Source organism: Ornithorhynchus anatinus, chromosome 2 (assembly GCF_004115215.2).
Source record: "Ornithorhynchus anatinus isolate Pmale09 chromosome 2, mOrnAna1.pri.v4, whole genome shotgun sequence".
Lineage (NCBI taxonomy): Eukaryota > Metazoa > Chordata > Mammalia > Monotremata > Ornithorhynchidae > Ornithorhynchus > Ornithorhynchus anatinus.
The window spans coordinates 105,799,126-105,824,853 of record NC_041729.1 but is presented as its reverse complement, the minus strand read 5'-3'; the positions used below and the strand labels follow the sequence as shown (position 1 = coordinate 105,824,853).

At 46.7% G+C, this 25,728-nt stretch overlaps 1 protein-coding gene and 1 non-coding gene across 3 annotated transcripts in view; one reads left to right on the top strand and one right to left on the bottom strand.

Moving 5' to 3' along the window:
• Positions 1-10,027: 10,027 nt before the first annotated feature.
• On the bottom strand, positions 10,028-10,162 carry LOC114809832. The gene has a single exon (XR_003757606.1). It is a non-coding gene; the product is annotated as a small nucleolar RNA SNORA7 (small nucleolar RNA).
• A 5,911-nt stretch (positions 10,163-16,073) lies between these two features.
• NT5DC1 (5'-nucleotidase domain containing 1) overlaps positions 16,074-25,728 on the top strand; it is a 171,990-nt gene continuing 162,335 nt past the window's right edge. The window contains exons 1-2 of one of the 2 annotated variants that reach the window (XM_029054011.2): positions 16,074-16,215; positions 19,621-19,712. In XM_029054011.2, the coding sequence (XP_028909844.1) occupies positions 16,123-16,215; positions 19,621-19,712 (185 nt within the window). In that variant the 5' untranslated portion in view covers positions 16,074-16,122. The remainder of the gene's footprint in view (positions 16,216-19,620; positions 19,713-25,728) is intronic. The other variant, XM_029054008.2, reaches the window with a different exon arrangement.

Here is a 25,728-nt window from a genome sequence, read left to right as displayed (position 1 = left end):
CTCTTAGGACAGGGCTTTGCACACAATAGGTGCTCGATATATACAATTGAATGAAAGGATGACTGGGGGTCTTCCTTAATTGGTTTCCTGGGAGTGGGAAAAGAGGAGATGAGGGAGGAGATGTACAGCTTCCACTAAGGTGGCTTAGTGGAAAGAGCATGGGCTCGGGAGTCAGGGGTCATGGGTTCTAATCCAGCCTCTGCCACCTGTCAGCTGTGTGACTTTGGGCAAGTCGGTAAACTTCTCTGTGCTTCAGTTCCCTCATCTGTGAAGGATTAACCCCATTTTGAGCTGTGACCTATTCATTAGGCAACATCCTTCAAGATGACTGAATAATTGGCCTCCTTATCTGGTGCCTTCTCCATTGCCTAAGTGGTTTTAACTATTTCATCACTGGCCTAAAGAAGACAGACTCCACTGGGAATGTCAATGGAACTTAACTGTCTGTCAAAACGGTGGCAAGGTGCAATCTGTTTATCAAAATTTAAACTCCTGTTCTCAGTTCTGTTTGAAACATAGGCAGGTTCTCCAGCTTTCACAAAGTTCTTGTTAACTGTCTTCTCCTCACCTTTTCATTCATTCATCAGGTTTTACTGAGCACCTACTGAATGCAGAGAACGATAATGGGGACTTAATGGGTACAGAGGCCATACTGAATGTCTATTATGCACAGAGCACCGGTGAAATTTGTTAGAAAGCAAAAAACCTTATTGTGTGTGGCACAGACATAGCAACATGCCTACGCAGCCCAGCTCAGTCTCGTGCCTGCTGTGTGACCTTAGGGAAGTCACTTAACTTCTCCATTCATTCAATCCTATCTACTGAGTGCTTACTCAGTACAAAGCTCTCTACTAAGTGCTTGGGAGAGGCGCAATACAACAACAAACGAACACATTCCCTAACCATAATGAGCTCACAGTCTCAGTTTCCTAATGTGTAAAATGGACATTAATTACTTGTTCTCTCTCTCCCTTGGGCTGGGAGAGGAACAGAAACTGGATCTGACCTGATTATCTTGCATCTACCCCAGTTTTTAGTCCAGTGAAAAATCATTTTCAACATATACAGCGTGGCTCAGTGGAAAGAACTCAGGCTTGAGAGTCAGGGGTCATGGGTTCAAATCCCGCTCTGCCACTTGTCAGCTGTGTGACTGTGGGCAAGTCACTTCACTTCTCTGTGCCTCCGTTACCTCATCTGTAAAATGGGGATTAACTGTGAGCCTCACGTGGGACAACCTGGTTACCCTGTATCTATCCCACCGCTTAGAACAGTGCTCCGCACATAGTAAGTGCTTAACAAATACCAACATTATTATTAAGCCAGGTCCCTCTGACTCCAAGGCCTGTGTTCTATCTACTGGGTAAGCTGCTTGTCATATTAAACAAAACTGTACAGAAATTTAAATGAAAGTAGTGATAGTATTTGAAAGATAATAGGAGGGAGAAAAAACGGATAGGAACTTTGAAACCTTTTATATTAAAGAAATATTTTAAAATGGAGCATATAGAGACAGCCCATGGAACAACTTTGTAAATGTAAGCCTGCCACCGTAAGGACAAAATCCGGAATTGCCATTCGTATGCTCAATTCGTAAGTGTGGTCCCCATCCCAGACATAAATTTTACGATTTGGGGCTGCTTACTCATTTTGCAAATTTCTCAGTATTATGGCAATGACCAGATCAGATTTAAATTTGGGGTTCACCGGGCATTACCAGCTGCAATCTGGCTTCAGCTATTTCTGCTCCTGCAGGAGGGCCAAGCAATTTCACCCAAATACTAGACAAATTTGCATCCCTCCGTCAAGAGACAGTTCTAGAAAAACCAACAGGGCAGTGAAATCAAGGATAATCCCAGATTTCAGGACTCCTGGCTGGCGATATCTGAAAGCCTATTATTACACAGCATGAAAGCTAATTTATCAATAGTGAACTATCAGCATTAAACCTAGCTTTCTGAAAGCTTATATGGGAATTGAAGACACGGCTCTCTGGTTTGACAGCGCTGTTATAAAGCCTGTGGATTTGCAGAAGCAGATGGTGAAGTCTGTCTTGTTTTCCAATAATATAGGCAAATTCCCACCTTTCCCCTCAAAAAACAATAATGGTTTGGTCAAAGATTTCCACAGTGGGGAAGTTATCTTCAAATATTTAAAATTCATTTGAGTAAAGATGCTTCTACTAGTAATAGCATTTATTTATTATGTGCTGACAGTGTGCTGAACTCTGTACTGAGCACTGGGAAAGAATACATAGATGAGAATTAGACATGGCCCTGGTCCCTCAGAGGGCTCCCAATCCAAAAAAGAAAAGGGGAAAGAGCGAACTGATAACCGATAAGTAAGGAGTAATTCATTAATTCATTCAACCGTACTTATCGAGCACTTACTGTGTGCAGAGCACTGTACTAAGCGCTTGGGAAGTACAATTCAGCAACAAATAGAGATAATCCCTGCCCAACAATGGGCTCAGAATCTAGAAATGAAAAGAAGGCACTAAGACAACATAAAGACAGAAACCAAGATCATTAGGGTGCTGTGGCTAGAGGAGCAGAATGTCAGACTCCTTGCTCTTACAGTCACCGTTGAGACCACAGTGCTCGCTACAGTAGCATCCGCCACAGTCTTCCCGAGGTTTTGTGGAGGTGGCACCAGGCTGGTGCAGGTTTTCTCCATCCCTCAGAGGTGACACGGAGCAGGCCAAGACGGAGGCTCTTCGGTGACACGGTCGATTGCCGATATGGCTCTTCTGAGAGATCTTCTGGCAAGGAAACAAATGAATATTTCTGAAAAATAGCTCTCTGGAATAGAATCATCATTAGAAAATAATAACTAACCACTTAGAACAGGGGTAGCTCTACTTGGAATCACTGATTTCAGTAGTATTCATATTCACATTCACTTTTCCTTACTCAATCTTCCTAACTGTAATTTAAGTGTCTGTTCCCTCGCCCAAAAAAGGAATCAACAATTTTGCCCTCCCAACCCAACCTTTGTAGGCTGATTTACTTGTATCCACCCCAGGGCTTAGTACAGTGACTGGCACATAGTAAGGGCTTAACAAATACCACAACTATTATCATTATTATAACTGTTAACTCGCTCTTTACTCTCCAGTCTGCTGCCTCTTACTTCTGAGAGTTCATTCTGCTCCCGCCATCTTGGAATTCCGTCAGACCAGAAGAAAATACATCACACCTCAGGTCTACCCATATTTAAAGCCCTCCTGAAAGTCCATCTCCTCCAAAAGGTCTTCCCCAATTAATTCCCAATGCCCCATGTCATGTAAACACCCTAGGATTCTCTAGCACTTCTATAACTCCATCCTCAACACTTTTGTATACATGTTTATTCAATTGTACATTCAACAATTCATTTTGATTATTCTGTAAATACTTACATGTCTCCCCAGTTAGAATGAAAGCTCACTGGAGGTAGGAATTGGTTCACTTGCTTGGTTTGTTCTCTTAATACGGTACAGTGAACCCAGTGGGCCTTCAATAAATTTTTCTGTTACTGCTACTATGGCCTACTACTATTTCTATGAGTTTTATAGCATTTAAGTGCTTACTGGATGCAGAGCACTATATAAATTAAGTGCTAGGAAAGAATCCACAGGTGGGAACAAGACATGGTTTCTGGCCTCAAGGGGCTCATAATTTAAAAACAAAACGGGGAAAACAGATGCATCAATCCAGCAAGTCATTAATGGTATTTACTGAGCACTCACTAGGGTGCAGAGCACTGAACTAAGCACTTGGGAGACTACAATAGAGTAGACAGATAAAGATTAGCATGATAAAGACTCTAATCCCGGCTGTGTGACTTTGAGCAAGTCACTTAACTTCTCTGAGTTACCTCATCTGTAAAATGGGGATTAAGACTGTGAACCCAGAGTGGGACAATCATTACCTTGTATCTACGCCAGTGCTTAGAACAGTGCTTGGCACGTAGTAAGAGCTTAACAAATACTATTATCATTAGTACCTTGTGGGCAGGGAACATATCAACCAACTCTGTCATATTGTACTTTCCCAAGTGCTTAGTACAGTGCTCTGCTCACAGTAAGTGCTCAATAAATACAATTGATTGATTGATTGATTGATTAATGCTGGAAGGTTGGGGGTGGGGTGATTATCAAGTGCTTACAGTATAGAGATTCATGTCCATAGGTGACACAGAAGAGAGGGCAGATGGGGGAAATTAAGGATTAGTCAAAGAGGCTCTTTTGGAGGAGCTGTGATTTTAGTAGGGCTTTTGAGGTGGAGAGAGAGGTTGCTCTGATGGATATGAATGGGGAGGGAGTTCCAGGCAGGAAGAAGGAACTGGGAATGGGGTTGACGATGAGACATAGGAGACTGGCTCAGAGAGTAGGTTGGCATTAGAAGATCGAAATGTGTGGGTTGGGTTGTAGTAGATCAGAAAGGTAAGGTAGGAGGGGGAGAGCTGATTGAGGGCCTTAAAGTAGAGGGTAAGGAGTTTCTGTTCGATGTGGAGGTAGATGGACAGCCATTGGAGGTTTATGAGGGGTGAGAAGACATGGACCAAACATTGTTTTAGAAAAATGATCCAGACAGCAGAGTGAAGTATGGGCTGGAGAGGGGAGAGACAGGAGGCGAGAAGGTCACCAAGGAAGCTGATGCAGTAGTCAAGGCGGGATATCATAAGTGCTCGGATCAGTGAGGTAATAGTTTGGTTGGAGAGGAAAGGTGGATTCTAGAGATGTCATGAAGGCATAAATGGCAGGATTTGGTGATTGACTGAATATGTGGATTGAAGAGAGAGATGAGTTGAGGATGCTTGTGAAACAGGGATGATGGTCGTATTGTGATAAAAACAATAATAATGTTGGTATTTGTTAAGCCCTTACTATGTGCCAAACACTGTTCTAAGCACTGGGGTAGATACAAGGTAATCAGGTTGTCCCACGTGGGGCTCACAGTCTTCATCCCCATTTTGCAGATGAGGTAACTGAGGGACACCCACAGTTAGGGGGTGGGAGGCAGAGGAGAAGCCTGCAAAAGAGGCTGAGAAGGAGCAGCCAGAGAGATAGGAGGAGAAACAGGAGAGGACAATGTCAGTGATGCCAGTGTTTCCAGAAGAAGGGAGTGGCTCACAGTGTTGAAGGCAGCTGAGAGGGTAGAGAAAGATTAATTCACTCATTCATTCAATCATATTTATTGAGTGCTTACTGTGTGCAGATGACTATACTAAGCACTTGGAATATACAATTCGGCACCGGAGACAATCTCTGCCCAACAACGGACTCACAGTCTGAAAGTCTAAAATGTTCACAGTCTAAATTAATTATTATTAATTAATGATAATTATGGTACTTGTTAAACATTTACTATGTACCAAGCACTGTTCTAAGCACTGGGGTAAAGACAAATTAATCAGGTTGGACAATAGTACCTGACCCACATTGGGCTCACACTCTTAATCCCCATTTTTTTCAGAGGAGGTAACTGAGGCACAGAGAAGTTGTGACTTGCCTAAGGTCACACAGCAGACACCTGGAGGAGCTGGGATTAGAACCCAGGTCCTTCTGACTCCCAGACTCGTGCTCCCTCCACTAGGCCATGCTGCTTCTCTATTAGGATAGAGGTTGTTGTTGGACTGACAGAGGACAGCTTCCTTGGAACGAAGGGGGCAGAAGGCAGAATGGAGGGGGTCGGGGAGAGAATTGGAGGAGAGAAAGCGGAGGTGTAAAAAAACCTGCTCTAAGAGTTTTGAAAGGAATGGTAAGAATGAGATGGGACAATATCTGGAGGGGCCTGTAAGTCATGGGAGAGCTATTTTTTTTTTTTTGGATAGGGGATATGTTAGTATGTTTGAAATCAAGGGGAAGGAGACATTAGAGGTTGAACAGTTGAAGATAAATATCATGGAAGGAAGAAGGGAGGGGGTTTTTTTTAAAAGAAAGTGCAAAGGGATGGGGTTGGAGGCACAGGTGGCAGAGGTAGATTTTCAGAGGAGGCAGGAGATCTCCTCTTGAGATATCCTTGGGAAGGATGGGAGAGTTGAAGTGGAAGGAGAATAATAATAATAATAATAATAATAATTGTGGTATTTGTTAAGCACTTACTATGTGCCAAGCACTGTCCTAAGAGCTGGAGAAGATACAAGCTAATAAAGTTGGACACAGTCCATGTCCCACATAGGGCTCACAGTCCTAATCCCCATTTTATAGATAAAATAACTGTGGCACAGAGAAGTTAAGTGACTTGCCCCAGGTCACATAGCAGACAAGTGGTGGAGTCAGCATTAGAACCCAGGTCCTTCTGACTCCCAGATTGGAAAGAAGCGGAGGAGATTTTAGGAAGATCGCACCTGATGGTTTCAATTTTATCAATGAAGTACATGTCTGGCTCATTAGGGGCAAGACATTGGGGAGGTGGTGGGGCAGGGGGGTTGAGGTTAATAGTCTGGGTTAATAGTCTGAAACAGTATGGAAATGGACATGGGAGTCACTAAAGATAGAGAAATGTCATTCATTCATTCATTCAATCTTATTTATTAAGCACTTACTGTGTGCGGAGCATTGTACTAAGCAGTCGGGGAAGTACAATATGACAATTAAAGTGACACTCCCTGCCCACAACAAGCTCATAGTCTAGAGGGCTATCATCTCTGGGCAGAGGACAGGGCAGAATTCAAACAGGCGAGAATGAAGTTGAGATGGATGAGGTCGACCTGGTGTCTGGATTTACCCTAGCAGAACTGCACAATATGTGCACAGAAGCAGAGGAAGTGTACTGTGAATTTGAACCAGTCTGTGGGCTGGTGGTATGAGACTGATGGAAGGACAGCAGAGGAGGGAGTTGAATTCAGGGGAGAGGGCAGAGTTGATGGTGTGGATTTATGTGTTAAGAGAAGGGAGGTTGGGTTTGAAGGCCAAACAGTACACAGTGTCTTAGAATAATTGGAGGGGGTCAAGGGGTTGGAGTTTCTGAGGGAGAACAGGACACTTACAGAGCAGGGGAGTTGTCTACTTGTGACCTTGGGCAAGTCACTAAACTTCTCTGTTCCTCATTTTCCTCTCCGATTAATTCCCTAAATCCTTTCCCATTAAACTAAATCTCTTATGTGTCAGGGGCTGTGTCCAACTTGGTTGTCTTTTGCCTACCCCAGTGCTTAGTAGAGTGCTTGACATATAGTAAAGAACAGATGCCGCAGTTATTGGGATAGCTATTATTATTGTTGTTGCATACATCCAGTCTGTGTTTCTGCCAGTTTAAGCTCTTTTTCTCAGTGGGGGAGTAAGACTGTTTACGAGCAGGGGGTGCGTGGGAGAGAAGACAGGTGAGGAGTTTGTGATAAGAGAGTGGGATTTCTGAGTTGGTGAGGTTAGAAACTCCCTCTCAGGGTCACACTTGGAGAGTTCCCAGTATTCTACCAGTTTTGTCGACCTACAGCAGGGAGAGTCAGGCAGAGGCATATCCATTCCATCATTCCCGGCTTGGGCAGTGGTTAGCGAGTGGAAGGCAATCGGCTTCAAGTCAAAACTCATCTGTGCTGGGCAACAGCGACATGGGAGAGAATCAAATCAAGGGCCAAGACTCAAGTTTACTCCGTAGAAGGAGGCAAAAGTAAACCACTTCCGTATTTTTACCAAGGAAATTCTATGGCTACACTACCAGAACGATTGCAGATGGAGGTGGGGTGTGCTGGGCGAGATGTGTCCATGGCATCCCTATGGGTTGAAGACGACTCGACAGCATAAGACGAGACAAGAGGTTAGAGACCAGTGACATAAGGACTGATGCTATGAATCAATGAAACACTAAAACAACATAAAAGACAAGGACAAATTTCACAAAATAAAAACTGCTATTGTACTCCCCCAGGGGCTTAGAATAGTGTTTTGCACACAGTAGACACTCTGTAAATATAACTGATTGATCGGATGGGTTTACTGGTTGACTGATGGACTGAGCCTATTGAAAATCCAAATCCACGTCTGGAAAATTTTAAAGAACAATCATTATCAATCATTGTCAATCAGTGGTATTTACTGAGTGTTTACTGTGTGCAGAGCACTGTACTAACCACCTGGGAGAGAACAGTGCAATAGCATTGGTAGATATGCTTCCTGCCCACAATGAACCTACAGTCCAGAGATGAACACAGATTGAAAGTTCCCGCCTTGAAGGCATTTCCGTGTATCGAACCCTGTAGTACAATTGGTAACCTGGGACTGTAAATCAGATAGGGTTTTTTTTACATCTGCACTCTTGTTAGAAAGGCTCTAATATATGGCAAGACAAATGTTATCTAAGTCACATCATATTAACTGGCAAATTTAACATCTCATTCATAGAACTAGAGAGTAATCGGCATCTGTATAGAAAATCGAACTGCGGGTTGTCAAGTGTAAGAACTACAATATTTCATCATCAGCCTCTGTAGTCAGGACTTGCGGGGGTGAAGGGGAAGAGAGGAAATACAATTTATTGATTTGAAAGTTAAGCATCAGGAGACAATAAAAGTGCAAAAAGTCATCAATGAAGTTCAGAGCCTTTTCTGTTTGTGACACATGAGGTGGCCAGGTGGGAGGGGAGTGAACTCATTCCCCAAAACAAAGCTGATATCCACAGAATGTGGTCATGGACTCAAGCCATGGAACACGCATGGGCGTGTGTGTGTGTGTGTGTGTGTATCTGTAGCCTCACCCTAACACAGGCCCTAAAATGGAGGGGAATTAGCAGGAAATCCTGGCCCCTCTCACTCAATCAATCCTATTTATTGAGTGTTCATCTTATGCAGAACTCTGTATTAAGTGGTTGGAGAGTACAGTACAATGGAATTGGTAGACATGTTCCCTGCCCACAATAAGCTTACAGTCTAAAGGGGGCTCTCCTCATCTTCAGACTGTAGGAACCCAAGGTTTTATGCCCACAGCCTCAAATCCACATCTCGATGACGTGATTTAGAAAGCCTGGCTCAATCCTAGAGGAGCCTCACTCGGGGTCAGCGGTGTGACCACTGCAAATCATAGGAAAGGATTTGGGGTGAGTGCTTGAGAACATGGCTGGTCACTTCATCCTCTAGGCTGTAGTCTGTAAACTTCTTGAGGGCAGGGAATGTGTCTTTTGTATTGTTGTGTTGTATTCTCCCTAGCGCTTAATATGGCACAGTAAGTGCTTAATAAATATGATTGATTGATTGCTCTTCTATTGCTTTCTTCTCTTTTCTTTTTGTCCATAAATAGTAATAGTAGTAATAATTGCGGTATTTGTTACGCACTTACTATGTGCCAGGCACTGCACTAAGTGCTGGGGTGGATACAAGTGAATCGGGTTGGACACGGTCCCTGTCCCGTATGAGGCTCACAGTCTCAATCCCCACTTTATAGATGAGGTAACTGAGGCCCAGAGAAGTGAAGTGACTCGCCCAGGGTCACACAGCAGACACATGGTGGAGTAAGGATTAGAACCCATGACCTTTGGACTCCCAGGCCTGTGCTCTATCCACTACACCATGCTGCTTCTAACGACAGCGATGAATCTGTAGCTGAGAGCTTGCTTCTTGAGGGGACTGCATAGAAATAATCGGGGCTCTCGTTCGTTCGTTCATTCATTCAGTCAGCGTATTTATTGAGTGCTTACTCTGTACAGAGCACTGTACTAAGTGCTTGGAAAGTGCAATTCCTACAGCATTTCTATTCTCTGGACTTCGTGGATAAGCAGAACCATTATGAAAGAGAATGCTGTATCTAGGGGTACTGACATGGAGAAGACTTGACTAGTCAGGCAGAGGGACACGTATAGATTCAAAAGACAGGAGGTTCAGTGGGTTCTCATCTTCTCTTACGCTGTCGAGTCGCCTCCGACCCGCAGCGACTCCACGGACACATCTCTCCCATAACGCCCCACTTCCATCTGCAATTGTTCTGGTAGAGTATCCAGAGAGTTTTCTTGGTCAAAATATAGAAGTCGTTTGCCATTGCCTTCTTCCATACAGCAAACTTGAGTTTCTGCTCTTGACTCTCTCCGTTGTCCCTGCTGCCCAGAACAGATGAGTTTTGACTTGTAGCAGATTGCCTTCCGCTCACTAGCCACTGGCCAAGCTAGGAATGGAATGGTTAGGCCTCTGCTTGTCTCTCCCTCCTTGCCGAGACTGGTAGAGTACTGGAAACTCTGCAGTGCAATCCCAGGAGGGTTTTAGTGGGTTAGAGGGGTCAAATATCCAGCCTTTAGGCAAAATTCTTTGAGGTCGGGGATTGTGACTACCTCCTCTGTAGCTCTGCACATTGTGCTCCTCACACAGTAAGTGCTCAATAAATGTCACTGATCTCCCTCCTCAAATCCAATAGACAATTGCTCTCCTCCCTTATTGAAAGCACATCTCCTCCAAGAGGCCCTCCTTTACTCTTCTCCCACTCCCTTCTGCGTTGCCCCGACTTTCTCCCTTTGCTCTTCCCCCTTCCCAGCCCCACAGCACTTCTGTATGTATCCATTATTTATTTTTATTAATATCTGCCTCCCCCTCTAGACTGTTAGCTCATTGTGGACAGGGAATGTGTCTGTTTATTGTTATATTGTATATATTGTACCCTCCCAAGTGCTCTGCACACAGTAAGCACTCGATAAATATGATCGAATGATTGATTGATTGAATGTTTTCCTCTCCAAATGGCTTTGGGTCACGGTCCCTGGCAGTTCAGTGAGAGATTCCAGTGTATTCACCTAGGAGACCTCTCTTTCAGCTGGGCTAGTAGCCAGTGAAAACTCTACTCAGTGCCACCACTCAGCTGGCAGATTGCCCCATCAAAATGGACAATAGTACAATTTGCCAGAATAGGATGTGAATGGTCCATAGTATTTTGGGATTGAAGGATAATACAGCTCGTTTTTCTAAGTGGAAGTGATACATTATCCTACCAGGTATTGGGTTTTTTTGTTGTTGTTTTTGTCCTTACGGCATTTATTAAGCACTTACTAAGTGGCAGGCACTTTACTAAGCACTGGGGTAGATATAAGATAATCAGGGGGGACGCAGCCCCTGTCCCACATAGGGCTCACACTCCGAGTAGGAGGGAAGTGCTCTAGAGAAATGTTTGGTGAGATATTGAGAACAACAAGTTCCGTGTCAGGTCACCATCTAATATTTATTGGAAGCATCACACTGTGCTCGTGATCAATAATAAAGTAATAATAATGATGGCATTTGTTAAGAGCTTACTATGTGCAAAGCACTGTTCTAAGAGCTGGGGGATACAAGGTGATCAGGTTGTCCCACGTGGGGATCACAGTTTTGATCCCCATTTTACAGATGAGGTAACAGGCTCAGAGAATTTAAGTGACTTGCCCAAAGTCACATAGCTGACAAATGGTGGAGCCGGGATTAGAAACCATGACCTTTGACTCCCTAGCCCGGGCTCTTTCCACTGACCCACACTGCTTCTCAATTAAAGAATGTTGGTGGGTTAAGCAAGGGTTCCATGTCAGAAGGGGCAAAAACAAGTCCTTTGTGAATTTGAAGTGGATTAAATACCTGCTCGATCCAATCCCAACTGAGGAATCCCCTCCCGTGACTCCCATCTCAGCCGCCCCTATTCCTGGAAGTTTTCAAGATCCTTCCTGATGGAAGGAACTCATGGTGGGTGGGTGGAGAGGGCTGCACCTCCCTTCCCTCTTCCTCCTGCAAACGTCCCCTTCCCCCCCCCCCCCCCCCCGCCTTGGAGGACCTCTTGGGGAGTAGAGAAGGAGAACCCAGAATATTACCTAGTTCCCTTAATCACTATTAATATTAATAATTGTGGTACTTAAGTTCATTCATTCATTCAATCATATTTACTGAGCACTTACCGTGTGCAGAGCACTGTACTAAGCACTTGGAAAGTACAATTCGGCAACAGACAGAGACAATCCCTACCCAACAAGAGACTCACAGTCTAGAAGGGGGAGACAGACAACAAAACAAAACAAGTAGATAGGCATCAATAGCATTAAAATAGATAAATAGAATTATAAATGTATACACATCATTAATAAAATAGATAGCAGAATAAATATGTATAAATATACACAAGTGCTGTGGGGTGGGGGGGGGGGGGAAGGGACAATTGGGAGGGGAAGAGGGGCAGAGGAAAAGGGGAGCTCAGTCTGGGAAGGCCTTCTGGAGGAGGTGTGCTCTCAGTAGGGCTTGGAAGGGGGGAAGTGTGCTAGTTTGGTGGATGTGAGGAGGGAGGGCGTTCCAGGCCAGAGGTAGGACGTGGGCCAGGGGTCGACGGTGAGACAGGAAAGAATGAGGCCCCGTGAGGAGGTGAGCGGCGGCAGAGGAGCGGACTGTGCGGGGTGGACAGTAGAAAGAGAGAAGGGAGGTGAGGTAAGAGGGGGCAAGGGGATGGAGAGCTTTAAAGCCAAAAGTGAGGAGTTTTTGCTTCTTGCAAAGGTTGATAGGCAACCACTGGAGGTTTTTGAGGAGGGGAGTGACATGCCCAGAGCATTTCTGTAGGAAGATGATCCGGGCAGCGGAGTGAAGTATAGACTGAAGCGGGGAGAGACAGGAGGATGGGAGATCAGAGAGGAGACTGATGTAATAATCCAGTGGGGATATTATGAGAGATTATACCAGCGAGGTAGCGGTTTGGATGGAGAGGAAAGGGCAGATCCTGGCGATGTTATGAAGATAATAATAATAATAATAATAATGTTGGTATTTGTTAAGCGCTTACTATGTGCAGAGCACTGTTCTAAGCGCTGGGGGAGATACAGGGTAATCAGGTCGTCCCACGGGAGGCTCACGATTAATCCCCATTTTACAGATGAGGTAACTGAGGCACAGAGAAGTTAAGTGACTTGCCCAAAGTCACACAGCTGACAAGTGGCAGAGCCGGGAGTCGAACTCATGACCTCTGACTCCGAAGCCCAGGCTCTTTCCACTGAGCCACGCTGCTTCCCTAGATGAGACCTGCACATTTTGGTGTCGGGTTGGATGTGTGGGGGCTAAGACTGTGACCCCCGTGTCGGACAACCTGATTACATTGTAAGTACCCAAGCGCTTAGAACAATGCTTGGCACATAGGAAGCGCTTTATAAATACCATAATTATTATTAGTAGTAGTAATAGTATTTCTGGTCTTTTCCCTTCTGTTCCTGCCCCTACTCTGCCTGAGGAAAACAGCGTGGCTTAATGGATAGAACTTGGGGCTGGGAGTCAGAAAGACCTGGGTTCTAATCCCATCTGTGCCACTTGTCTGCTGTGTGACCTTGGGCAAGTCACTTAGTTTCTCTGTGCCTCAGTTCCCTCATCTGTAAAATGGGGTTGAAGACTGTGAGCCCTCTGTGGGCAGGGATTGTCTCTCGTTAGTGCTGTATTCTACTTTCCAAGCGCTTAGCACAGTGCCCTGCACACAGTTTTCATTATTATTAAGTGCCGTCGAGTCGTTGCCGATTCATAGCGACTCCATGGATGTACTTTCTCCAGAACGTCCTGTTCTCCTGCACACAGTAAACGCTCAGTAAATATGACTGACTGACTGACTGACTGAATGAATGAATGTGGGACAGGAACTGTGTCCAACCCAACTTGCTTGTATCCACCCCAGTGTTTAGTACAGTGTCTGGCACACAGTAAGTGCTTAACAAATACCATTATCATCTTTATTATTATTATTTTGGGCTTATTCTCCATAACGCAGCATTCTCTGGACCTTTGGGCCTAGGTCCCTCCCCGTCCGCTCGCCAATCCCTAAAGGAGAGGCAGCGTGGCTTAGTGGCAAGAGCCCGGGCTTTGGGAGTCAGAGATGGTGGGTTCAAATCCCGGCTCTGCCACTTGTCTGCTGTGTGACTCTGGGCAAGTCATTTCACTTCTCTGGGCCTCAGTTGCCTCAACTGTAAAAGGAAGAATAAGACGGTGAGCCCCACGTGGGACAACCTGATCACACTGAATCCCCTCCCCCAGCACTTAGAACAGTGCTTTGCACATAGTAAGCACTTAACAAATGCCATCATTATTATTATTATTATTATTGCCACAGTGTTGAGAACAGAGCTTGGCACAGAGTAAGCACTTAACAAATACCGTTATTATTATTATTATAATTATTATTATTATTATTCCAGGCTTAAGCCCCGCCCCCTCCAGGGCCTGAAGCCCTGCCCCCTCTGTACCTCAGTTACCTCATCTATAAAATGGGGCTGAAGACTGTGAGCCCCACGTGGGACAACCACATCACCTTGTATCCTCCCCAGAGCTTAGAACAGTGCTTTGCATATAGTTGTTTTGTTAATGAGATGTACATCCCAGACTGAGCTCCTCTTCTCCCTCTACTCCCTCTACCACCCCCCTTCACCTCTCCCAGCTTAACCCTCTTTTCCCCCCATTTCCCTCTGCTCCTCCCCCTCTCCCTTCTCATCCCCCCAGCACTATACTCGTCCGCTCAACTGTATATATTTTCATTACCCTATTTATTTTGTTAATGAAACGTACATCGCCTCGATTCTATTTAGTTGCCATTGTTTTTACGAGATGTTCTTCCCCTCGACGCTGTTTATTGCCATCGTTCTCGTCTGTCCGTCTCCCCCGATTAGACCGTAAGCCCGTCAAACGGCAGGGACCGTCTCTATCTGTTGCCGATTTGTTCATTCCAAGCGCTTAGTACAGTGCTCTGCACATAGTAAGCGCTCAATAAATACTATGGAATGAATCCCCTTGAGAAAGCAGCGTGGCTCAGTGGAAAGAACCTTGGCTTGGGAGTCAGAGGTCATGGGTTCGACTCCCGGCTCTGCCAATTGTCAGATGTGTGACTGCGGGCAAGTCACTTCACTTCTCTGTGCCTCAGTTACCTCAATCTGTAAAATGGGGATTAACTGTGAGCCTCACATGGGACAACCTGATTACCCTGCATCTCCCCCAGCGCTTGGAACAGTGCTCTGCACATAGTAAGCGCTGAACAAGTACCAACATTATTATTATTGATTCTATTTATTGCTATTGTTTTAATAAGATGTACATCCCCTTGATTCTATTTATTGCCATTGTTCTTGTCCGTCTGTCTCCCCCGATTAGACTGTAAGCCCGTCACTGGGCAGGGACTGTCTCTGTTACCGATTTGTCCATTCCAAGCGCTTAGTACAGTGCTCTGCACATAGTAAGCGCTCAATAAATACTATGGAATGAATGAATAGTAAGCGCTTAACAAGTGTCATCATCATCATTATTATTATTGTTTTTAAGGCCGCCCCATCCAACCCTTAAGGCCCACCCCCTCCTCTCCCTAAACCCCGCCCACCCAATCCATAAACCCGCCCATCTGGCCCTAAGCCACACCCAGTCCCCAAGCCCCGCCCATTTCACCGCCGAAGCCCCGCCCCTCCAGGCCCTAAAACCCGCCCCTCCAGCCCCAAGCCCCGCCCTCTTTGCCCCTAAGACCCTCCCATTTTGCCCCTAATCCCCTCCCCTCCAACACCTAGGCCCCGCCCCCTCTATGCCCCGAGTCACGCCCCTCCCATCTCTAAACCCCGCCCCCTCCAACCCCTAAATCCCTTCCCTCCATGCACTAAGCCACACCCCCTCCATGCACCAAGCCACGCCCCAACCCCTAAAACCCGCCCCAACGTGCCCTAAGCCCCGCCCCCGTATCCTAGCCCCGCCCCCAACCCCTAAGCCCCGCCCCTCAATTCCCTAAACCCCGCCCATCTTGTTCAGACCCCCTCCCGCCCTTTAGCCCCGCCCCTCCAGTTCCTAAGCCCCTCCCATTTGTCCCTAAGCCCCGCCCCCTGCACCCTTAAACCGTTTCCCTCCATCCCTAGGCCCCGCCCATTTTAGCCCTAAAACCCGCCCCTCCACCCCCTAAGACCCGCCCCCTCCAAGACAAAGCCACGCCCCTCCACTCCCCATACACCGCCCTTTTTTCCCCCAAGCCCCGCCCCTCCCCTCTCTAAGCCCCGCCCCTGCAGCCCCTAAGCCTCGCACCTCCAGCCCCTAACCCCCCCCAATCATCCCCTAAACCCCGTCCCCTCCAGAGCTAAGCCCCGCCCCCTGGCCGGAGCCCCGCCCCCTGCCGCCCCCCGCCCTCCCGGCTGCGGGCCCGGAGCTCCTCCCCGGGGCCCGTCCCGCCCCGGCCCGTCCCGGCCTCCCTCCCGCCGGGGCCGTTTCCCGCCCGGCCCCGCAGCCATGGCGCAGCCCTTCTCCCTGGCCACTTGCGACGTGGTGGGCTTCGATCTGGACCACACGCTGGTCCGGTACCGCCTGGCCCAAAGCGCCCCGGTGAGCGCCCGGGGGACCGGCCGGAGCGGGGGACGGGGGCGGCGGGACCGGCCCCGGCCCGGAGGAGCCGGTCCTGGGGGGGGCGGGGGGCTCACACTATCCGGGATTCACCCTGGGCAAAGGGCGGGGGCGTTGCGCGAACCGCTGTGCCCGGTTGGGGGGGCGGGGGAGACCCAGGGGCTCTGGGGGTTCAGGGGCAGAACCGGAGGCCCCCCCCCCCCGGGGTCCGTGCGGGACACTGCCTTCGTGCAGGGACCGAGCCTCCTCCTTGCTTTTCGCTTGAAAACGTTCAAATGCTTTCCGATCCGGACAGGCTGGCTCCCCAGGGCGAACGCTTTGTGATCCGGACCGGCTCCCCAGAGGAAACGCTTCCTGATTCAGACCGGTTCCCCCAAGGAAACGCTTTCTGACCCACACAGGTTCCCCGGAGGAAACTCTTTCTGATCCACACAGGTTCCTCCAAGGAAATGCTTTCTGATCCACACAGGTTCCCCAGAGGAAACCCTTTCCGATCCACCCAGGTTCCTCCAAGGAAATGCTTTGTGACCCACACAGGCTCCCCAGAGGAAATGCTTTCCGATCTAGACATTTCTCCCCAGAGGAAATGCTTTCTGATCTAGACGTTCTCCCCAGAGGGAACACTTCCTGATTCAGACAGGTTCCCCAAAGGAAACGCTTTCTGACCCAGACAGGCTCCCCAGAGGAAATGCTTTTTGATCCAGACAGGTTCCCCAAAGGAAGGCCTTTCTGATCCAGAAATGTTCCCCAGAGGAAACGCTTTCTGATCCAGATAGGTTCCCCAGAGGAAACGCTTTCTGGTCCAGACAGGTTCCCCAGAGGAAACGCTTTCTGGTCCAGACAGGTTCCCCAGAGGAAATACTTTCTGATCCAGACAGGTTCCCCAGAGGAAGTACTTTATGATCCAGAAAGGTTCCCCAGAGGAAACGCTTTCTGATCCAGATAGGTTCCCCCAAAGGAAACGCTTTCTGATCCAGACATGTTCCCCAGAGGAAACGCTTTCTGGTCCAGACAGGTTCCCCAGAGGAAACGCTTTCTGATCCAGACAAGGCTCCCCAGAGAAAATACTTTCTGATCTATAAGCTCGTGGGTTCTAATTCTGGCTCCACCATCTGTCTGCTGTGTGACCTTGGGCAAGTCACTCTACTTCTCTGAGCCTCAGTTCCCTCATCTGTAAAATGAGGATTGAGACTGTGAGCCCCACATGGGATAGGGACAGTGTCCAGCCCGATTTGTTTGTATCCGATTTGCGTATTAGGGTTAGGGTTAGGGTCAGTGCTTAGTACGGTGTTTGACACATAGCAAGCGCTTAACGAATACCACAATTATTATTATCATTATTAGACAGCCTCCCCAGAGCAAATGCTTTCTGATCCTGACAGCCTCCCAGAGGTGGTCAGTGACTGCTGAGCACAGTGCTCTGCCCACAGTAGAAGCCCCGTACAGTGCCCTTTGAAGTTGGCAGTGCCTGGCATGGTCCCTTGCAGTGAGAATAACAATTATGGTCTTTGTTAAGCGCTTACTATGTGCCAGGCATTGTTCTATGCACTGGGGTAGATACAAGATATTCAGGTTGGACACAGTCCCTGTCCTACATAGGGCTCACAGTCTTAATCCCTATTTTCCAGATGAAGTAAATGAGGCACAGAGAATGACTTGCCCAAGGCCACAAAGCAGACAAATGGTGGAGCCGGGATCAGAACCCAAGACCTGACTCCCAGGCCCATGCTCTATAGTAACAATAGTCTTTATTAAGCCCTCACTGTGTGCCAAGCACTGTACTAGACACTGTGAAAGAAGTACAAGAATGAAATTAAGACTTTCTCAAGCCCCCAAAGAACTCCCAATCCACGCAATGAGCGGGTGGAGGGAGCTGACAGTCAGCTTACCTCCTCCAAGAGGCCTTCCCAGACTGAGCTCCCCCCTTTTTCCCTCTGCTCCCTCTACCCCCCCTTCACCTCTCCGCAGCTAAACCCTCTTCTCCCCCCTTTCCGTCTCCTGTCCCACCCCTTCAGCACTGTACTCGTCCGCTCAACTGTATATATCTTTATCACCCTATTTATTTTGTTTATTTCGTTTAACGAGATGTACATCACCCTGATTCTATTTAGTTGCCATTGTTTTTATGAGATGTTCTTCCCCTTGACTCTATTTATTGCCATTGTGTTTGTCTGCCCGTCTCCCCCGATTAGACTGTAAGCCCGTCAGACTTCAACTGTCAAACTGTCTCTATCTGTTGCCGACTTGTACATTCTAAGCGCTTAGTACAGTGCTCTGCACATAGTAAGCGCTCAATAAATACTATTGAATGAATGAATGAAGATACCTAATGATAGAGGAAATGGAAATATAAGAGATAAGGATGTTGATAAATATTAAGTGCCGAGTAACGTGTAGCCTCGGTAAATGCTATTGATGATGGTGCAAGAAGAGAGGTCAAGGCTTCATCAGTGTAATGCCAACCCATTATCCAGTCAGATCTCCTCTAGAGCTCCAGTAATGTCCCTTCATTCTTTATTTTAATGGCATTTGTTAACCGCTTTCTCGGTGCCAACAAGCGCTGCGGTAGTTAGAAGATAATCAGGTTGGACGCGTGTCTCATACGGTCTAAACTGGAGGGGAAGAGTACGTAATCCCCATTTTACAGATGGGTTAACCGAGGCACAGATAAGTTAAGTGGTTTCCCAGATCCGCTCCTGTGACCTGCCTTCCAACGGTAGGACCGGGCCGAATGGGTACTCAGCACTGCTGGGCACTCCTGTGTGAGCTCCCTTGGGGGAGGATGACTGTGGAAATCGATGCCACTTGGGTAGTGTTGCGGGGTGGTGGGGGGGGTGTTGTCTAGGTCAATCAATGGCATTTATTAAACGCTCACTATATGCAGAGTATTGTACTAAGCCCTTACAGTTTGACTTCTGGCCACCCTCAGAAGCAGCCTGAGACATAGGAATTTTAACATACCTTCAAAAAAGTAAAAACTAAGGTCCTCTGGCTGCAGTCTAAACAGGAGTGCCTCTGTTTATGATGTCCTGAGTTTTTGCTCTCCAAGGGACCTACAGTAAGATTTCTTGCTGAGTATGATATGTCTGCCTAAAGGGTAACCAATAACTTCCATTAAGTACATTTCATCTTGCACCAGTTTTGCCTAGGAAAACAATCAGAAAGCAGCCATTTTAACAAAAACTTATCTGCACTCTGAATTTTGACTCCTAGACCTCCACTGGTTGGCTCAAACAAAATTGACGATATATTAGTACTGCAGGCTTATTAAAACTCAGGACTTCAAAAATGTGCAAGCACACTTTCCTTCCATTTGTCTAAAGTTTTACAGTTTAACAATGGCTATTTCCAATTGTATGTATTTACGATTGCTCTTTTTATTTGTAGCTCATCTACAACAGTTTTGCTCACTATCTGGTAACGGAGAAGGGTTACGATAAGGAATTACTAACTCCATCTCCGGAAAGCTGGGACTTTTGGTAAGCAGTTTTATTATGCGGGGTGAATAAGGTAATTGCATTTTAGAAAATCGCGATATTCGACACACTATGAGGGAATATCTGTTTACCCTTCCCCCCTCTTTATGGATAATAACCTGCTTATGTCTTAGTGCTTGATTTTCTATATCTGCAGAAGCTGCAAAATGGAAAATTATATCCAGTGTTGGTTCATCTTAAGCAAACATGTACGATATGTTATCTATCCGCACTATTTAGAATTTATGTACAGCAGAGGGTATTTTCTTACAAAGTGATACAAAAGCCCTTTGAGGTTAATTAAATGAAGTAGACCGTAGCCATGTCCTTTCTGAAATCAAACATTTATAGTAATGTAACATTCACAGAGAGCAGTTGTGTTTCTTTGGGGTGTATGTGGAGACCGTTTGGACTGTCTAGGTTGAGAACCCAGAGTATTTTGATGTTTTCCGAGTGCACACATAGTTTTGTGCAAAAGGAACCATTGACCTTCCAGAGAAAGGGCTCCAGGAGAAGGGGAAGAATAATAGCTTCCCTAACATAGGACTCAGCACTCACTTCCCAACCCCCTGTATCTCATGGGAGTATTATCAATATGTACATGGGGTTCAGCACTCATTTCCCGACCCCCTATGAGTCACGGGAGTATTATAGATATGTACATAGCCAGGTCTTGCCCCCTTGCTCTCCGTTGCAACTTTTTTGTAGTCCTACAAATGTAGGATTCTTCAAAATGCCAGTGCCTTCCCTGCTGTGGACATTCATTTTTCACACACTATCCTGACCTGAGTAGAAGAGTGATGTGTGAATATGCACTGATGACCACTACAAGAAGGGTCTTTTTGGCTACAGAGATTATTATTTAAAAAGCATTGTAAATACCCAAAGGCAGGGTCCCCTATCAAGTAAAATTCTATCAAGTCAGGGTCTATGTCTTATTATTTGGTATTTAAGCACTTACTCTGTGTCGAGAACTGTTCTAAGCACTGAGGTAGGTATGAGTAATAATAATAATGTGTTTGTTAAGCACTTACTATGTGTCAAACACTGTTTTAAGCGCTGGGACAGATACAAGGTAAGCAGGTTGTCCCACTTGGGGCTCACAGTCTTAATACCCATTTGCACATGAGGAAACTGAGGCCCAGAGAAGTTAAGTGCCTTGCCCAAGGTCTCACAGCAGAGAAGTGGCAGAGCCGGGATTAGAACCCGTGACCTCTGACTCCCAAGCCCGCATTCTTTCCACCAAACCAAACAGTCAGTCACAGTCTGTGTCCCACAGCGGGGGCTCAGCCTAAGTAGGAGAGAGAACAGGCATTTTTTCCTCTAAGGCCCTAAATTCAATCAATCAATTTTATTGTTATTGAGTGCTTACTTGTGAAGAGCATTATACTAAGTATGTACTAAGCTTATAGTATAGCAGGTTGCATAGCCACATTCTCCGCCCCAAACGAGCTTACAGTCTAGAGGGGGAGACAGGCATTAAAATAAATTATGGATATGTCCATAAGTGCTGTGGGACTGAGGGTGGGGTGAATAAAGGGTAAAAATACAAATGTGAAGGTGATGCAGATGGGAGAGAGCAGAGGGGAATTGAGGGCTTAGTTGAGGAAGACCTCTTGTAGGAAATGTGATTTTAATAAGGCTTTAATAAAGTGGGAGAGAGTTACAGGCCAGTAGTAGAACATGTGCAAGGGGTTGGCAATGAGAGAGATGAGAACAAGGTACATTGAGTAGATCAATTTTAGAGTAGCAAAGTGAGTGTGCTGGGTTGTAGTAGGAAAGCAGCGAGTTAAAATGTGGGCGGGGGGTGGGTGGAGGTAGATGGGCAACCATTGGAATTCTTGAGGAGTGGGGATACATGGACTGAACATTTTTGTAAAAAATGATTGGGCAGTAGAGTAAAATATGGATGGAGTTGGGAGAGATAGGAGGCAGGGCGGTCAGTAAGGAGGCTGATGCAGTAGTCGAAGAAGGATAGGATAAGTGGTTGGATCAGCATAGAGCAGTTTGGATGGAGGGGAAAGGGTGAATTTTAGCAATGTTGTGAAGGTAAAACTACAGTTGGATTGCACTTAATAAATGCAGTTGATTGATCGATAGATACAGCGATGGGAAAGTCAGTGGGAGGACAGGGTTTTGGGGGGAAGATGAGGACTTCTGTTTTACACTTGGTAAATCTCAGTGGGACATTTCTACTTGGACATCCTGAAAGCAGGAAGAAATACAAAACTGCGGAGGAGAAAGACCATAGCTAGAGATGTAGATTTGGGTATCATCTGCTTAGAGTTGGTAGTAGTAGACATGGGAGTGAATAAGTTCTCCAAGGGAGTGGGAGTAGATGGTGAATAGAAGGGGACCCAGAACTGAATCTTGAGGGACTCCCTCAGTTAGAGGGTGGGAGGCAGAGGACAAGCCTGTGAAAGAAACTGAGAATGAGTGTCTAGAGAGTTAGGAGAACCACCAGGAGAAAACAGTGTCGGTGAAGCCAGGTTTAGGTAATGTTTCCAGGAGGAGGGGTGGTCCACAGTGTTGAAGGCAGCTGAGAGATCGAGGAGCATTAGGATGGAGTAGCGGTCATTGGATTTGGCAAGAAGTTGTTGACTGGTGACCTTTGAAAGGCTAGTTTTCTGTGGAGGGAAGCTGGCAGAAGCCAGATTTGTGATGGAAAGTTGTGGGGTGGGGAGAAATGGAGGGTGGGAGGAGGAGAAGGGAAAGAGAGAGTTGGAGGAGAGGAAGTGGAGACTGTGGATGTAGACAACTCGATCTAGGAGTTTGGAGAGGAACGGTAGTAGGAAAATGGGGTGATAACTGGAGGGAGCTGTGGGGTCAAGGGAGGGTTTTTTTAGGATAAAGATTACATGAGTATGTTTGAAAGCCACCAGACAGTGAACTATTGAAGATGGCTGTCAGGGAAGGTATTAGGGAGGGGAGCAAGTGCTTTGAAAAGGTGAAGGGGGTGGGATCAGAAGCACAACTCGAAGTTGACCAGTTCAGGTTGATATCTGGATTTCAGTGAGCAGCGCTCTGAAGGGAGCAGACTGTGGAGGTTATCCAGGGCTGTGGGTTAATGGTGTGAGACTGACGAAGTGAAGAAGCAGCGTGGCTTAGTGGAAAGAGCACGGGTTTGGGAGTCAGAGGTCGTGGGTTCTAATCCTGGCTCTGCCACTTATCAGCTATGTGACTGTGGTCAAGTCACTTAACTTCTCTGTGCCTCAGTGATCTCATCTGTAAAATGGGGATTAAGACTGTGAGCTCCACATAGGACAACCTGATTACCTTGTATCTGCCCCAGCGCTTAAAACGGTACTTGGCACGTAGTAAGCGCTTAACAAATACCATCATTTTTTTCAGTGCTTAGAACAGTGCTTGGCACATAGTAAGTGCTTAACTAATACCATCATTTTTTTCAGCCCTTAGAGCAGTGCTTGGCACAGAGTAAATGCATAAATACTGTTATCATTATTTTATTATTATTATTATTGTTATTACTTTGAGGGAGCAAGTGAGTTGAGTGCTGTAGAAAGGGTGGTGTTGAGGGATCAATTTGTTCATCAAGGGAAGCTAGTTTGGATACGGAGACTAAATGGGGCCTACTTGGGCCCACCAGCTTAATGATGATGGACAATTAGGCCCCAGATTCTGATGTTGCACACACTCTGTAAATCATCTTTACTTGGGATGGCAAAGGTGAGGGATTGGAGTAGGCTGATTGCAATCAAACCGTCCCTCAAAACTGCAGGAAGGCTTTGGAAAGGAGGAAATGTAGGTTCTTCTAACCCCAGAGTCTCTCTACCCAGATCTGCGTCTGAATGGTCTTGCTTAGGCTGTCCCCATAGTTCGTCCTGATCATCATCGTCATCGTCATCTCTGTAGGCAGTGGTTCAATTCTGGTCATGTGCAAGGCAAGCAATAATGTGATTTAAGTGCTGGGGTGATGACTTGGAAACCCAGCCAGTGAGAGTTCCCAGCCCAAAAGGGACTCACGGTCTAGGATAGACCTAGGGGCGGTCGGCAATTAGGAAGAATCGGAACTAAAGAAAACCAGGTAAAATTCGTCCCCGAAAAATTTCAATGGCAAAACTTATAGCCGTACTCAGCTGTTTAAATGCACAGTCCCTCTGTATCTCATATACCCAGGCAAACAGCCCTGAGTGAGAAGCGGCCAATACCTCTCCGCCATTCCACGTGCTGGGCAAGTACTTCTATCTCATCCTCTCTTTCCTCAGGAGTGGTGTTTCCCCCCGAGGGTGGCAGATGGGAAAGGATGGGGGGGACATCTTGCTTTCAGGCAGCCACCCGAGACCCGTTAACCCTGGACCTGAGGTTGTTCGAGGCCCAAAGGTCCTGGAAGAAGAAGCCGCAACCTTTTATCACAGTCACTTCCACTCAGGTGGGAATATGGGCGAGACCCAAGTCCTCCTCCCTGAGACCCCACCCATCCCTGAGCTGGCTCTTGCTCCTAGCCGTGTAGACATAGATTGTGGGCGATGTGTGGCCTGGAGTCCGTAGTAGGCGGGGGGATTCATTCATTCATTCTTTCAATTGTATTTATTAAGCACTTACTGTGTGCAGAGCATTGTACTAAGTGCTTGGGAAAGTACAATAAAGTAAAGAAGAGTGACAATCCCTGCCCACGGCAAGCTCTCAGGGGGAGACAGAAATCAATACAAATAAACACTCATCGATATAAATAATATATACATAAGGGCTGGGAGGGGGGGAAAGCAAAGGGAGCAAGTCAGGGTGATGCAGAAGGGAGCGGGAGATGAGGAAAAGTGGGACTTAGTCTGGGAAGGCCTCTTGGAGAAGATGTGCCTTCAGTAAGACTTTGAAGGGAGGGAGAGTCTGGCGGATTTGAAGAGGAAGGACATTCTAGCCCAGAGGTAGAACGTGGGTCGGGTCAGCGGAGAGACAGGTGAGATGGAGACACAGTGAGAAGGTTAGCACCAGAGGAGCGAAGTGTGCGGGCAGGGCTGTAGAAGGAGAGCGTCACTGGGCAGGGATTGTCTCTATCTGTTGCCGAATTGTGCATTCCAAGTGCTTAGTACAGTGCTCTGCACAAAGTAAGCAGTCAATAAATACTATTGAATGAATGAATGAGAGAAGTGAGGTAGGAGTGGGCGAGGTTATGGAGAGCTTTAAAACCAATGGGAGGAGTTTTTGTTTGATATGGAGGTGGATAGGCAACCACTGGTGATTTTTGAGGAGGGGGGTGACAAATTCTGCACGTTTTTGTAGAAACATGATCCGTGCAGCAGAGCGAAGTATGAACTGGAGTAGGGAGAGGCAAGTGGTGGCGAGGTCAGCAAGGAGGCTGATGCAGTAATTTAGGCGGGATAGGATGAGTGATTGTATTAACATGGTAGCAGTTTGGATGGAGAGGAAAGGGCAGATTTTAGAGATGGAGTGGAGATGGATTGGCATAAGACAAGCCGGATGTGTACATTAGGACTGAGGGAGGGTGAATAAAGGGTGCAAATCCAAGTGCGAAGGTGAGGTAGAAGAGGAAATGAGGTCCTAGGCAGGGAAGGCCTCTTGGAGATGTGCCTTCAATAAGGCTTTGAAGTTGGGGAGAGTGATCATCTGTCGGATATGAAGAGGGAGGGTGTTCCAGGCCAGAGGCCTGCGTGAGAGGTTGGAGACGAGATACATGAGACCGTGGTACCGTAAGTGGGATGGCACCATGGACACATCTCTCCCAGAACGCCCCACTCTCCATTTGCAATCATTCTGGTAGTGCATCCATAGAGTTTTCTTGGTAAAAATACAGAAGTGGTTTGCCATCGCCTCTTTCTGTATAGTAAACTTGAGTCTCCGTCCTCGACTCTGCACAGATGAGTTTTGACTTGTAGCAGATTGCTTTCCACTCGCTAGCTACTGCCCAAGCTAGGAATGGAATGGACAGACCACTGCTTAACTCTCTCTCCCGTATTTGAGATTGGTAGAGTACTGGAAACTCCAGGTGCGACCCTAAGAGGGGAACGTATCTGTAAATTCTTCATTTGTATTAATGTCTACT